Source organism: Malus sylvestris, chromosome 2 (genome assembly GCF_916048215.2).
Source record: "Malus sylvestris chromosome 2, drMalSylv7.2, whole genome shotgun sequence".
NCBI classification, from domain to species: Eukaryota; Viridiplantae; Streptophyta; class Magnoliopsida; order Rosales; family Rosaceae; genus Malus; species Malus sylvestris.
In genome coordinates this window covers 5,629,871-5,644,380 of record NC_062261.1, presented here as the reverse complement: position 1 = coordinate 5,644,380, position 14,510 = coordinate 5,629,871, and the positions used below count along the sequence as shown (strand labels likewise).

The window sequence follows — 14,510 nt, the reverse complement described above, 5'->3', positions numbered from 1 at the left end:
TATCCAATCCAAATGCGATGCGCCAAATTTGACACCAAAGTCGGTGTTGTAGAAACCTTTCCTTCCAGCTCAATTCAAGTCCACCAACAACCATTAACAAGTCGTCTTCTCCAAAAGCTGTGAAAGCTAACCTCCACCAAACCAGCGTCTGCAGCTCCACCCAAAGATTCAACCTTTAATCCTTGCTTCTCACTCCAACCCCCCACTTTCTCTCTCTAAACGCTTCACCTCCAATACCCACATCCCAAATTCTTCAGTTCTCCGACCCATCGAAGAAAAAACCAGAATCAATCACCTGGTTTCTTCAGATGGGTTCGGATTTGCCGCCCATGAAAGCCACTCCGATCCCCACCCACGATGAGGACTCGCCGGACCAATCGGAGGCGCTGCTCTCTTTCAACACAGACTCATCCGCCTCTCCGATCCCATCGTCTTCCCCTTCTCACAGACACAGCACCACTGTTATATTCATCTCTCTCCTCCTCACCACCTGCGTTGCTCTCTCCGCCGCTGCTGCATTTGCCTTCCTCTTCTTCTCCAACTCACCAAAATCCGCCCCCGTTTCCGACTCCTCGTCAGTGGAATCCAAGGCTCGACCTTTGAGAAAGCTCGATCATCCGGTGGTTCTGTTGGTTTCCTCAGATGGGTTTCGATTCGGGTACCAATTCAAGGCCCCGACGCCGAATATCCGCCGCCTCATCGCCAATGGGACGGAGGCGGAAGAGGGTCTGATTCCGGTGTTTCCAACTCTAACATTTCCTAACCATTACTCGATTGTCACAGGTCTTTACCCTGCTTACCATGGCATAGTCAACAATCACTTTGTGGATCCGCACACAGGGGAGTCCTTCTACATGGGAAGCCACGAACCCAAGTGGTGGCTCGGCGAGCCGCTGTGGGAGACGGTGGTCAATCACGGTTTGAAGGCTGCCACTTACTTCTGGCCTGGTGCTGAGGTAAATAAAGGTTCTTGGACTTGCCCTGATAAGCTTTGTATGCAGTATAATAGCTCTGTTCCTTTCGAACAACGGGTTGATGCCGTTGTGAATTACTTTGATCTGCCTAGTAGCGAAATTCCAGTGTTTATGACTCTGTATTTCGAGGATCCGGATCATCAGGGTCACCATGTCGGGTCTGATGACCCGGAGATTACTGAAGCTGTTGCTAGAATTGATAAAATGATTGGAAGGTTGATTGAAGGTTTAGAGAAAAGAGGGGTTTTCGAGGATGTTACTATAATAATGGTAGGTGATCATGGGATGGTTGGTACATGTGATAAAAAGCTAATATTTTTAAGTGATTTGGCCCCTTGGATTGAAATTCCTGATGATTGGGTCCAGTCACATACTCCATTGCTTTCCATTCGTCCGCCTTCGGGAGTTGATCCTGCAAATGTTGTTGAGAAGATGAATGAAGGGTTGAAATCGGGCAAGGTTGAGAATGGGAAGAATTTGAGAGTGTATCTTAAGGAGGAGCTTCCTAGTCGGCTCCATTATGCAGCGAGTGATCGGATTACACCTATAGTAGGGTTGGTTGGAGAGGGATTTAAGGTAGAGCAAAAGAGGACGAAGCGGAGAGAGTGTGGAGGATCACATGGTTATGACAATGCTGTTTTTTCCATGAGGACCATATTCGTTGGGCATGGACCTCAGTTTGCAAGAGGTCGCAAGGTTCCTAGTTTTGAAAATGTCCACATATACAATTTGGTCACGACGATTCTCAATATTCAGGGTGCTCCTAACAATGGATCTCTATCATTTCCAAATTCTGTTCTTTTGCCTGCTGCTTGATGTCCACGCAAAGAGTATCCCGGTGGAGTCAGCTTTGTGAAGTTTGAGCGGTGGTTGGAGAGGTTTCGCTATTATGTAACCCGCAAGATTATGTGCTTGCGAGATTATGAGATCATGAATAGATTACGATCCAGCATAGCAGAAAGGTAGACGTATCAGTTATTTCATGATCCCGGAGCTCACTCATTGCGACGTGCTTAGTTTCCTTAGCCGTGATCTGCGAGCTCACTTGTTGCGACATCTTAGTATCCCCGGCAATGTCGTTCTTCTGTCTAGTCGCTTCATGTAATAGCAGCTGTACCATGAACAGGATCCACCCTCTAAATGCTGAGTTGTAATTTTGTACTTCTGTAAAGAGACATCATTGGGTAGATGATACTAGTAAAAATTAGGTTCCAGTTCCTGGGGACTACATTTCCTTCATTCAAACTTTGTATGTCTTTTAAACTTTTGATTGTGAAGTCCATTTGACTTATTTCTATATCAGCATTTTATATTGTTTTATTGCAAATAAGAATTTAATTGAGCGTTTAACTACTCTCTTTGAGGCAATTAATTATCATCCTAAATTAATTGCTAGCTAGATATTTAAAAATTTGGCCCACCTAGCATTACCCTTTATATACAGTACGGATTTAAAGTCCAAAACCAACCAAGTACAGTAAACGTTTTTCTATCTTGGGTAACGTCGGAGCAAGGTTCGGATATCTTCAAGCAACGCACCTTCCTCCCCACCTGCAACCGTTCTCAGGCTATGTAATAAGCGCCTTCTTCAACACCCGTTATCAGGCTATGAAACAAGCGGCCTTCGTCACCACCGGCAAGCATTTTCAGGCTATGTAACAAGCGGGTCTGTCCAAGAACCCAATCATACTTAAAATCACGCCGATAGCCTGAAGCAAGAAAACAAGCACATAAGCTGACATGGTTAATTGCACGGCATCGCTATGAGAACAGTACATGCATGAAGAACATAATAAGTACAAAGTTTTCAACCTTTTCGATGAAAAAGGCAGCGAAAGAGCTTCCTCAGATAAGCATAATCTGGTTAGTCATCAAACCTTAACGTCCTGCAGTAGTTAAAGTATGCCGCAAATTCCTTCGGATAGCCTCGGCATAACTCCTATGGACGAATTAAGAGAGCAATGACTACTCACTACTTGCAAGTAATTTTAAGCATGCTCATTAATTGTACTTCAGAGGGCGAGCTTTGACGCAATGAAAATGTTGCTTTTTGTGACCGAAAGATTAGTATCCGAGCTATGAAAACATCTTTGCAAAACAAGGTAAGACTGCGTACGATAGACATTTCCACCCATCCCCCTCCCCGACCCTCACAAAGCGGGAAGCCTTGTTGGCTCGGGGTCGCCCTTTACATCAATTGTACTTCAATCATCAATATTTCAGCTTACCTCTGTTGAAGTTGACTCTTTTATTTCACATATCCTCTCAAACTCTTCATCATTCCTAGCATTCCCAGTACTTGCTGACACCCCTTGCCAAGGCAGACTGGAAAAGAACAGTTACAGACGAATGTAACTACATAGAATACTCCTAAAAATAACACAAGGCATAACAGGAAGGAACAAGATTTACCTTCCAAATAGAAAGTACATAAGCACATATCCAAGTGATTCTAAATCATCCCGGCAGCTTTGTTCTATGAACATGAAAGTAAAACTATTTAAAATCAGCCGGACGAAGGGAGAGGGAGAGGAAGAATACCGGAGGCAAGGGAAGATAGAAAGACGGAGAGAGAATTCAGTTATTACCAACGCCACGGTGAGTATTGATGCTTGAATACGTTGCATTAGGTTTCCACTTCTTACCTTCTGTGCATTATATACACGAGAACTCAACACTCTGCATTATATACACGAGAACTCAACATTAGAGACTCCGTAGCCATCAGTTTCACATATAATCATTAGTACACAATTTTTTTCATTCAGAAAAATGCTAGTTTCTTAAGGAAAAACAAGCCACCAACCTGTAAGGAATATGCTGATGAGTTGATGTGTCTCTATACTGCTTAGCAAGACTGAAACAGCCAATGTAAACCTACACAAACGAAGAGGACGTGCGATTGATTTATTCAGAACACGGTATAAAACTAACTTTTAAGTTACTTAGGACATAAAAAAACAAACAAATCGAAAGACCTCACGCAATTGCTGAGAGGCAACAATGAGGAAGTTATTTGGCTTCATGTCCCGGTGTAGAAATGATTTGGAATGGACAAACTCCACCCGATTGATCTAACACAAATTTCACGATGAATATAATCAATCTGGGAGCATGAGAACTGACTTCAGAGAGAATTTCCTGCTGCAGCAGTTGAATAAAGTGTCAAGACTTACTCCCATTACGTCCATCACAAGAGCATTGTAGTCTCCTTCCACTCCAAACCATCTCACTCTTGAAATTCCAGCTGCCAAAGTGGTATACAGACCCCCACCGACGAAGAGTTAATAGAGGTTAGTACTAAACAATCAATAAATACAAAAATACAAATATATATAAAAAAATAAAATAATTAATTAAATAAATAACTTCGGAAATAGTGGTTAAGGCCATTACCCCCTCCCTTTAGTTTGTTACACACCTTTGATTCATACAGCAATGCGGGATACTCAGTGCTCACATTTTCCTGAGAAAATTCTAGCTATCTTCTAGGGTGATAACTACAAGGAGTCCTTTCGATTAAAGACAAAAGGCATAAAGATGAGCAACATGATCCAAATCCGCAAACGAAAGATGAAGTCTAACAAATGAATAATTGAGTTCACAGTGTGCATCAGATCTTGGCAAAGAAAGAAAGAAATTCATCAAGAGAGAAATTCATCAAGAAAGAAATGAATAATTGAGATCGATATACTTTGATTGTAGTCATAAATCTTGGCAAAGAAAGAAATTCATCAAGAGATTAGTATATATACACTAGATAAATAGGAGACTGAAATTCAATTTCAACCATACGAAACACAAAAAATTTAAGTAACTATGTCAACTAAAAGCAGAATTAGAGAGATCTCAACCATAGAATAGAAGTTGGATAGATGAAGTGTAAGAGTGCATCCGGCGGGTTGTGTAACCGTCGTAGGCCACTGAAGCTCAAGGGAAAATTTTATAGGACGGCAATAAGGCCAGCGATGTTGTATGGCACAGAATGTTGGGCGGTGAAGCATCAACACGTACACAAAATGGGTGTGGCGGAGACGAGGATGCTTCGTGGGATGTGTGGGCACACAAGAAATGATAAGATTGGAAATGAGGATATTCGAGGTAAAGTAGGAGTGGCCGAAATTGAAGGAAAGATGAGAGAAAATCGGTTCCGGTGATTTGGACATGTGCAAAGAAGGCCTACTGACGCTCCGGTTCGAAGATGTGACTACGGGACAGAGGTTCAGGGCCAAAGGGGTAGAGGAAGACCTAGGAAAACTTTGGAAGAGACTCTAAGAAAAGACTTAGAGTACTTGGTTCTAACGGAGGACATGACACAAAACCGAGCGCAATGGCGTTCTAGGATTCATATAGCCGACCCCACTTAGTGGGAAAAGGCTTTGTTGTTGTTGTTGTTGTATGTCAACTAAAAGCATTTTCAGAAGCGATTGTATCGCAACAGTACATCAAATGATGCAAAATTTCCAACAATCGTACGTCTATATATTGTTTGTTTCTATACAGCATGATCATGGAATAGCAAGCAATGATACAAAAACAAATTGATAAAAAAAAAGTTAATTTAATAGAACAAAAGTCACAAGCAAAATAAAAATGTCTAGAAAAAAACATGTTATGAAAGTGTAGCAAAAAAGATCTCACCAGCTTGATCTCAACCAGCTGCTTCATGAAAATATCGATTCCTGAAAATCAAAGAACAAAATTTGAAAAAGAAAACAAAAACTGAAAAGAAAGGACGAATAGTAAAAGAAATCAAAAGATTAAAGAGAAATTATAGCAAAAAAAACATTAAAAAAATAGATCATAGCAAAAAGAAATCAAACGAAAGAAATAAAACCTAGGTAGACCTTTCCGAACTGTGAGAAACGGATCATGGGGCCGACTTGAAACCTTCTATTTACAACACGTCGTCGATACTCCGTATCGATCCTTCCATTCCCAACAACTCGAGACTCCATATCGCAAAACCCTAACAAAAACAACTCAAACACAACTGATAAGTTTTAAAATTAATTATGTAAAAAGACAATATAGGACATACAGTTTTTAAATTATGCAAACTCCAATCTAATCTTTCTCTGCGAGCGAGCGGGCGCGCCGAGATGATGCAACGCCAATCTTTCTCCGAAAGCGAGAAAGATGAAACGAAATCAAGCGAAAAAAAGCATGGGGCGAAATGTCATCACATTCCCTGACGGGCAAAACAACACCAATTGTACTTCCCTCTCTTCTCCTTAGTTCGTCTCCTTTTTCATTCTTTATATATACATACATATATATATATACACACAGACACACATATGGATTGATATGTAATAATTCTATGTATGTTGTACTGCAGAGAAAAATTGGAAAGCAGTTTGGCTGCGGGTGGCATTGTATTTCGAAAACATTGGCTTTAGTGCCACACTGCATCTGGTCAGTTGTTTCTCATACAGGTTATGTTTTGGGTTTCAAGTTTAGGGTTTTGATTTGATTTTATGCACTAACGGAAGTGAAATTTGGAGTATTATCTCAACAGCTAGGGATGAGACCAAGGACCAAAAGTGCTTGGCAAGGCTAAGCGTCTTCTTCAACTTTTGACGAAAACAAAAACGCACCCGTATCTGGTGCTTCAATTATGATCTTTGAACTGCCTCCTTTCTGTTTGAGCTATTTTCTCATCAGTTTTCTGATTTGAGGGCACTACATTTTGGTTTCAGGCACTTGAAATAATGAATGGCCTTCGCAATTACGTCTTCGCGGAGTTTGGGCCTCTGCGCTTTGCGGAGAAAGTATTGGGATGATGCCGAAGAAATAGAATAAGACTACCCTATCAGCATCGATGACGACGATGAGGACGAGACCAATGTGGAGGACGGGATCCTGTATATGGACAAGTTTAGACTCTAAACAATAAAAGATACGCATTTTTCACGGGATAATACTTGGCTCAGGCCATGTATTAAGCCATTCATCTTTAGATGATGACGTGAGTTCTGATGAGTTTCAATTTGTTTGATTCGTATAAATGATTAAATGGTCTTAATATTAAATGGATTTTTTAAGGGTTTAAAGATGATCCTTAGATGATGATAAAAAAATAGAAGATTTAATTATGACGTTTGTACGGTGAATTAGAGACAGTTTGTGCATATGATGTTTTACTTTAGTAACGAAAAGCAATTATTATGCACCTAATTATCACTAATTTTCTTAACAACTAACTACCTAACCATTTAATGTTATTGCTCTAGAATGAGAAGGATGAAAAGGCAAACATTCAAAATGTCACTAAATGCCCCTTCCTTCCTTATTAAAGCCTTTGAAAAAGACAATTTACTTAATAAGAGACAAAATAGTAATTCAAGACCGTTTAAAATTTGAATGAAAATTACACATTAAAAAAATGAAAAAGTACCCAGGTAGTCTGTGGTGGGCTTCATTTTCTTTTTTGCATATTTTAATAAATAAATATAATTTATTAAAATAAAATCTAAAAAGAATAATTTAACATAAAAAAAGCCAATTGAACAAACACGTGAAATTGGAGAGTTCAAAAAATTAAAAAGTAGAAGGATCCAAACAACATCGTCTTCATTTGGAGAGATTTTTAATGTGATTGGAATATGCTGCATGTTATTATACAAATAGTAAAATATATATATTAAAATATAAATAATTTAAAAAATAAAAATTTTAATTATTCATATAAAAACACGTGATGTACCGTTTGTGTTTGGATTAGAGGTGAAAATTTTCTCCACCCTCTGGTACCATATGGTTCACACATGCAGCAGAGCAGATACTATTACAAAACCCCTCTTTTTTTCCGAAAAGCCATGGCCTTTCTTCTTCTCTGCCTTGACCCTCAATCTCCATGAAGATTTGACCTCTCCCACCTCTTACCCTTTTCTCAGATTTCTCCAGAGCTCTGTAGTTTCCTCTTCTTTCTTTCAATTAAATGGCTGATGTCCTGAGATTACCATTCCATTCACTTCGTTTCTCTTCGTCTCTGCTCACCTCCTTCGCCTCCTCCGTAAGTTCTCTGCAACCGGGCCTCCCAGCCAATCAAAACCCATACAGGAGGGTTTATCCCCTTTCGTATTCGTCTGTTGCTCACTTCGCTTTCAGACCCAGAAAGCAGCTGGTTAATATCAAGGTAATTCTATCCATACTTGGCATTTTTCTTTCATTTTTTTGTTATCTGCTTAGTATTTGATTGAATTCACGATTACCCATTTGTTGAAATGTTATAATTTGGCCGCATGTAATAGCTTTTGGTAATTTTGTTCGTGAATTGGGTTTCAATTGGCAAGTTTTCTGCAAATTAGAAGCATTTTTGGGAACCACATTTGTTGAAGTTGTCCTATTCCATTGCATTTCGCTGCTTTAGCTGCCAAGTTTTATATTTTTGATAAGTCTGGCTTGTGGTATCAGTTGCCCAAAAGGAAAAGGTGAAAAGGGATGTCGAAAATCAAATGGAAAAAATTATGTTTTGTTAGTTTTTCCTAAGTTTGGGCTTATGCTGATTGCTGATGTTGTGTAAGAATGTATGTGTAATAGGTTATTGTGTACTGAATGCAGGTACAGGCAACTGTTGCCGAAAGAGACAAGGACCAGCCAAAATGGTGGGAAAGAAGTGTTCCGAATATGGTCGACATTCATTCTACTCAAGAGTTTTTGAGTGCTTTAGGCCAAGCTGGTGATAGATTAGTTATTGTAGAATTCTACGGGACTTGGTGTGCTTCCTGCCGTGCATTGTTTCCTAAGGTAATCTCACAATTCAGTTGCTTCTAGTTGCTGTCTGCTTGAAAAACTTTGATATAACTCCTGAGACGATAATTCGTAAGCTGTTGGACATTACAACAAGCAGTGAAGAAGGTAATGTCCATGCACATATATGTAAATACATGTGTGTATTATAGGACTGGTGTCATTGTAACCTTCCTGGTTTATGCTTTCTACCTTGAACCGTATGACTTCAAGTTCATTAGAATGGTGTGATTCCAGATATCAATGTGCCCAAGGAAGCAGTGTCATGTCTTGTTGGATAAACCGGGACTAATTTCTGTCAGATGAGTGTTTATTTTTATTTTTTTGTTCTTATACTTTTTTTTTCTGGTTATATTGTATGCTGCCTATGTTTTAAAATAACAAAGAAATTCGAAGTTCAAATGCTGTAAATATGTTTGTGCAATTGGGCTCCAGACAGAAATTGATTTTGTTGTTATAAATTGGTCTGGACATGCATCCTTAATGGCGTTCCTCTTTAGTTCGAGAACTGTGTCTTATCTGCAATGTCAGCATAACATATAAACTCTTAAAGCATTAATATTTTTCCAACACTAATTGTAGGCCCTATGGTATAAACTGCATTAATTGTTTCTAGATGGTGAGCTGCTTCATTGTATTTGGAACGTTGCCTTCTGTTATCTAGAGGTTGACATTTCGTGTGAAAAATTGTGACTGATCAGAAATAATCTGTGGTAACAGATTCTTGAAGAGAGGAGATGACTCTGCCCATATTTCAACTTAAATGTTTAGTTGAATATAAAAACCCTTCAATTTTGAAGTTCATTTTGTCTGGAACTAATGCTCTTCAATCGAAACTTAAAGTTGAATGTATCACACTGTTTCAAATTTGCTTTTATATGGTTGAGGTGCTAAGTTCCTGATATTACTGTTTAATACATGTGTCAGCTCTGCAGAACAGCTGAAGACCACCCTGAGATTTTATTCCTGAAAGTGAATTTTGACGAGAACAAACCAATGTGCAAAAGTATGAACGTGAAGGTGCTCCCGTATTTCCACTTCTATCGTGGATCAGAGGGACAGCTTGAATCCTTTTCATGTTCACTTGCTAAGGTAGTTCTTGAACTTCTTTTTTATCAGTTAGATACTGGGAAGAGGAGCGGAACAGAATATTTCTAGTCTCTCTTTTGCTTTTTTTATCTTTAAAAACCGAGTACATCCTCCGAAGCACCTAGTTTTCTGAAAATGGGAACCATCATTGGCTTAAAACTCCAACCCCAATTAGAAAGCTGAATAATGTGGGGATTATAGTAAACCTGATAGTGATACTGTAAGAAACAATCACCTTCCGTTATACTCTTGAAAGCGTGTAGAATTTTCACGCGGGTAATGGGGATGCCCAAGTTTTAGTATTACTTTAATGCTTTTACGAAGTTTCACATCCATTTTCGTCTGAAACGACCTGATTGTGTTCATAACCATATGCAGTTCCAGAAGTTAAAGGATGCTATTGCATTACACAACACAGCTCGTTGCAGCATTGGTCCTCCGAAGGGAGTTGGAGATCTTACACTGGAACCATCCTCAGCTCCGAAGGACAAGCCATCGGAATCTGCCTCATCATAGAACTTGTTCGACTCAAGCAATTGTAGTAAAGAAAACAAATCCATAGTATAAAGCCCCTCGATAGTCAGCTTACGCTTTCTACTCGTTTTTTTGTATATTTTTGTAAAAGAAGCCAAAAGCACAAGTTGCTATTTTCTGCCACCTTGTTCTCCATTCTTGTTCTGGATGTCATGTATGTAATTGAAATTTCTGTGGATAAAGAAATTCCAGGTACGTAATATGATATGAGTGATTCTTTTTACCAGAGTTTTGGACAAGTGAACATCCAGGTTTAAGTTTGCCAAACATTTCTAACACCACCAACGAATTTGTTCACATCATGTACTCAGAGCTCGAATTTTGTTTGAATTATGGCATGTTTAGGAAGTGCTTTTAAATGGCTGAAAGTGTATTTAGAAAAAATGTTTTTGAACTCAGTCCTTTAGTAAAAAAAAAAATCTAGGTTAATTTTGAAAAGTACTTGATGTGTTACATGCAATAAGCATAGGAAAGAATTTTAAGTGCTTTTCAAACTTAAAAATATTTTCTTTAAAAACACTTTTCAAACTAATCCTTAGAGTAGTTTACAATACTCACCAATTTTTTCCACTTCATAAAATCAAAGCTTAGGGATTATACACCCGCTGGATAAATCAGTTTTTGAGTAAGAGAGCTATGTAATTATATTTCATATATATATATATATATATATATATATATATATATTTTTTTTTTTTTTTTTTTTTTATTTTTTTACTGCTGTATTTTGACGTCTCGTGTCGATCCTAAGTGTCAATTTGAATGGGCGCGTGACATACACGCGCAGTCACTCAAAAAGTTACACTAGTATGAGAAGTAGGAAACATACGAAAACACAATTGTATGAGTAGAAGGAAACGTATGGAGCGAGAAAATAAAAACCCAATGATTTTACTATTATATCCTTTAATTTTTCAGTTTTATGTGGGGATATTTTGGGGTTTTTACAAATTAAACTTCATACGTTTATTTATATGGCTGCTACAGAAAAAGGCGGGTAGAAACCTGATACGGAGAGAGGGAGAGAAGAGAGAGAGATCGGTCGTTTAGGGCTTTGATTTGTGTTCGGAGATATGGAGTCTGTTGTTGGTGCGAATGGATGGGTTGATAGGAAGTCTCGACCTGTTGTGAACGGAAGGTTTCGAGTCGGCCCGATGATCCGTTTCTCGCAGTTCGGAGCGGTCTACCATGGTTTCTTTCTCTCTTTCGTTTGATTTTTTTTTTCAATTTTTTTGCTATGATTATTTGTCTTTAATTCTGGCAATTTCTTTTACTGTTCGTCCTTTCTTTTTTAATTTCTTTTTCAATCAAAGTACATTCTGTTGTGTTAAATATTTTCTGACTTTGGAATATTTCATCTTTCGTTTTCATATATGGATCATGTTGCTCATCTTTATGCCTATTTTGTCTTTAATCGAAAGGACCGCAATGCTTTGCTCCTTGTAGTTATCAGTTTATATGTATAGCTGGAATTCTGTTGAACATTTTTCCAGGAAAATGTGAACGAAGAGTATCCCGCGTTGATCCATGAATCAGAGGTGTATAACAGACTCAAGGGAGGAGGTAATGGCCACAACCACTATCCCTGAAGCTTTTTGTATATTTGTTTATCTGTTGTTTACTATATGTACGCATATGTTTATATAGTTTAGTTCTAGCCCCTATGAACTCTTCGTTGGTGGGCTTCTGTATTTGACTTTGGCAGCTGGAATTTCAAAAGTGAGATGGGTTGGAGTGGAAGGAGACCACAATGCTCTTGGGATGGACGTACTGGGACTTAGTCTCGACAATTTTTTCACCTGCTGCAGCAAGAAATTCTCTTTGAAGACTGTCCTCATGCTTGCTGAAAAAATGGTAGACATGTTTTTTTTTTTCACGAATGCATATTTTTTGAAATCTAGTCGTCTAACTTGCAGCCTGATTATCTTCGTCTTGAAATTTGTGTCAGATCAATCGTGTGGAGTTTGTCCATACCAAATCATTTCTACACCGGGATATCAAGCCAGAAAACTTCCTATTTGGTGCCATTAAACAACCGAATGAGGTTCTTTCGATATGTTTTATTATGTCCTGTGTAAACACTATAGCTTTATTCCATGTTCTGAATTCATCAATCGTCCTCTGTGTTTGAGTAGGTCAACATTGTCAGTTTCAGTCTTGCTAAGCAGTATCGAGATACATCAACTCATCAGCATATTCCTTATAGGTTGGTGGCTTGTTTTATTCTTTCGGTGTTGTCTTTATTGTTCAACGGCTGATTGTAACTTGCTTCAAAGTTGCACTTCAGAAATGCCGTCATTTTGGGTTCCACCGTCTCTATTTTCAATGATTAAAACGTTTTTGAAAACCCAAATGTTTATTTTCTGGCGCTTAAGCTAGATTAGGTGTGTAGTCCACTGCGAGCGGATCCACATATTATGATTATATGTGAACTTGTGGCTACCGAGTTTCTAATGTCAAGTTCTCATATATATAATGCAGAGACGGTAAGAAGTAGAAACATAATGTGGCATATTCACGCATCAATGCTCACCGTGGCGTTGGTAAGTGAATTCCCTCTCTGTCTTTCAGTCTCCCTTTGCCCCCTACTTTCTTTCTCTTCCCCTCCCTCCGTCCATCTGATTTAAATTGTTTAACTTCAATGTTGATAGAGCAAAGCTGCCGGGATGATTTAGAATCACTTGGATACGTGCTCACGTACTTTCTACGAGGAAGGTAAACCTTGTGCCTTCCTGTTATGCTTTAAGTATGTTTTTTTGGGAGCATTGTGTTTAGTTACGGTGTTTCTTTCTCTATAATTTTTTTTTTTCCAGTCTGCCTTGGCAAGAGGTGTCAGCAAGTACTAGAGAGGAAGAGTTTGAGAAGATGTGTGAAATAAAAGAGTCAATTTCAATAGAGGTAAGCTGAAACATTGATGATTGAAGTACAGTTAACGTGCGTGCTTAAAGTTGCTTGCGAGTATTGATTAGTCATTGCTCTCTTAATTCGTTCATAGGAGTTATGCCGAGGATATCCAACGGAATTTGCGGCATACTTGAACTACTGCAGGTCTTTAAGGTTTGATGAAAAACCAGATTATGCTTATCTGAGGAAGCTCTTTCGCCGCCTTTTTGATCGAAAAGGTTGAAACTTATGTTTTTCATGCATCTAGTGTTCTCATAGTAGGGCCGTGCGGTTAACCATGTCAGCTCATATGCGTGTGTTCTTGCTTCAGGTTATCGGCGTGATCTGAAGTATGATTGGGTTCGTAACCCGGCCTGCTTGTTGTCAGAGGAAGGTATTGACCTGGCTAGAAGATTGTATAGAAAAGTGGTGCCGTATTGCCCAAGAAATAAAAACGCTGGACCAGTTATAAAGCACTGTAATTAGGCTGTGGTTTAGGGTTTGGACATTAAATCCGTACTGCATATAAGTAACTAGCTAGCACTCTTTCTATTTTCTTTCCTTTTTATACTCATTTTCTTATGCTAAATTACTACTTCTTTATTCTCCGTTTGAGAATTTATTTGGTCCACATCTCAGGCTCTGGTTTTCGACACGGAATTATTAGGACTAGTTTGGTATTTTACTAGAATTTAACTTTTTGAACCGAAAAAATGTTTTCAAATTTTAGGCTTTGAAAACACGTTTGGTGTGACTATTTTCAGAAATTGGTTTCGAAGACCAACTTAAAAACAACAAAGAAGAATTTTTAGAGTTTTTAAACTCAAGGGCTCATACCTTTTTTTCCCTCCTCTCTTCTCACTCTGAATCCCTCTCTTTCTCCTCCTTTTCTCTCTTCTTTTTCTCTCTTTCATATTCTTAAAATGTGTTTTTTGGGTGATGTTTTGAGAATGATGAAATTTTTTCAATAGGATACCAAACGAGCTCTTAAGTCTTTTAGTTTTTTATTTTTTTGATAATTGCTTCTCTTACGGAACTGGCAATGTTGCCTCAGTGAGGGCTATTCGCTCTCTCTCCCGATATTGGAGATAAATATTAGTCGGAAAAGAAATACCAATAGACCACAATGGAGCCGATGACAGTGGTTAGTCGAGGCATATATTAAAATAACATGAACTTCATCTAGTTTGTTCTTGTACTCATAAACATTAAGCAGATTAGACGTTTCCTCAAGTTTTGACATTTGAGTACCGGGACGTATGGATATGAATGTGT

General features: G+C 38.6%; 3 protein-coding genes, 1 long non-coding RNA gene and 1 pseudogene across 6 annotated transcripts; 3 read left to right on the top strand and 2 right to left on the bottom strand.

Moving 5' to 3' along the window:
* Positions 1 to 80: 80 nt before the first annotated feature.
* LOC126605522 (uncharacterized) lies at positions 81 to 2,307 on the top strand. Its single transcript, XM_050272934.1, has one exon. It carries the CDS (start codon positions 309 to 311, stop codon positions 1,788 to 1,790), a length of 1,482 nt encoding a protein of 493 aa, XP_050128891.1. The 5' UTR covers positions 81 to 308; the 3' UTR covers positions 1,791 to 2,307.
* Positions 1,992 to 3,718, bottom strand: LOC126588292 (uncharacterized; annotated as a pseudogene).
* A 250-nt stretch (positions 3,719 to 3,968) lies between these two features.
* Positions 3,969 to 6,211, bottom strand: LOC126605585 (uncharacterized). Of its 3 annotated transcripts, XR_007616992.1 has the most exons (6): positions 6,016 to 6,211; positions 5,812 to 5,943; positions 5,616 to 5,656; positions 4,396 to 4,486; positions 4,151 to 4,221; positions 3,969 to 4,048 (listed from the first exon to the last, which is right to left on the bottom strand). It is a non-coding gene; the product is annotated as an uncharacterized LOC126605585 (long non-coding RNA). The 3 variants fall into 3 exon arrangements; XR_007616991.1 differs by having other exon boundaries at positions 5,812 to 6,211; XR_007616996.1 differs by having other exon boundaries at positions 5,822 to 6,211.
* A 1,495-nt stretch (positions 6,212 to 7,706) lies between these two features.
* LOC126613806 (thioredoxin-like 2, chloroplastic) lies at positions 7,707 to 10,575 on the top strand. Its single transcript, XM_050281404.1, has 4 exons — positions 7,707 to 8,115; positions 8,541 to 8,726; positions 9,657 to 9,821; positions 10,197 to 10,575. Exons 1-4 carry the CDS (start codon positions 7,918 to 7,920, stop codon positions 10,332 to 10,334), a joined length of 687 nt encoding a protein of 228 aa, XP_050137361.1. The 5' UTR covers positions 7,707 to 7,917; the 3' UTR covers positions 10,335 to 10,575.
* A 759-nt stretch (positions 10,576 to 11,334) lies between these two features.
* LOC126588283 (casein kinase 1-like protein 1) lies at positions 11,335 to 13,866 on the top strand. The gene is made up of 10 exons (XM_050253369.1): positions 11,335 to 11,543; positions 11,846 to 11,915; positions 12,058 to 12,206; positions 12,301 to 12,396; positions 12,488 to 12,558; positions 12,814 to 12,899; positions 13,004 to 13,067; positions 13,166 to 13,250; positions 13,348 to 13,474; positions 13,567 to 13,866. Exons 1-10 carry the CDS (start codon positions 11,541 to 11,543, stop codon positions 13,719 to 13,721), a joined length of 906 nt encoding a protein of 301 aa, XP_050109326.1. The 5' UTR covers positions 11,335 to 11,540; the 3' UTR covers positions 13,722 to 13,866.
* The last annotated feature ends 644 nt before the right edge of the window (positions 13,867 to 14,510 follow it).

Bases quoted from the DNA above. Each gene is read 5' to 3' on its own strand.
- LOC126605522 (XM_050272934.1), top strand. From the start codon at position 309: ATGGGTTCGGATTTGCCGCCCATGAAAGCCACTCCGATCCCCACCCAC.
- LOC126613806 (XM_050281404.1), top strand. From the start codon at position 7,918: ATGGCTGATGTCCTGAGATTACCATTCCATTCACTTCGTTTCTCTTCG. The intron at 8,116-8,540 runs GTAATTCTATCC...TACTGAATGCAG, and splicing joins AGCAGCTGGTTAATATCAAG to GTACAGGCAACTGTTGCCGA. The intron at 8,727-9,656 runs GTAATCTCACAA...TACATGTGTCAG, and splicing joins GCCGTGCATTGTTTCCTAAG to CTCTGCAGAACAGCTGAAGA.
- LOC126588283 (XM_050253369.1), top strand. The intron at 12,207-12,300 runs GTAGACATGTTT...AATTTGTGTCAG, and splicing joins TCATGCTTGCTGAAAAAATG to ATCAATCGTGTGGAGTTTGT. The intron at 12,900-13,003 runs GTGAATTCCCTC...CAATGTTGATAG, and splicing joins GCTCACCGTGGCGTTGGTAA to AGCAAAGCTGCCGGGATGAT.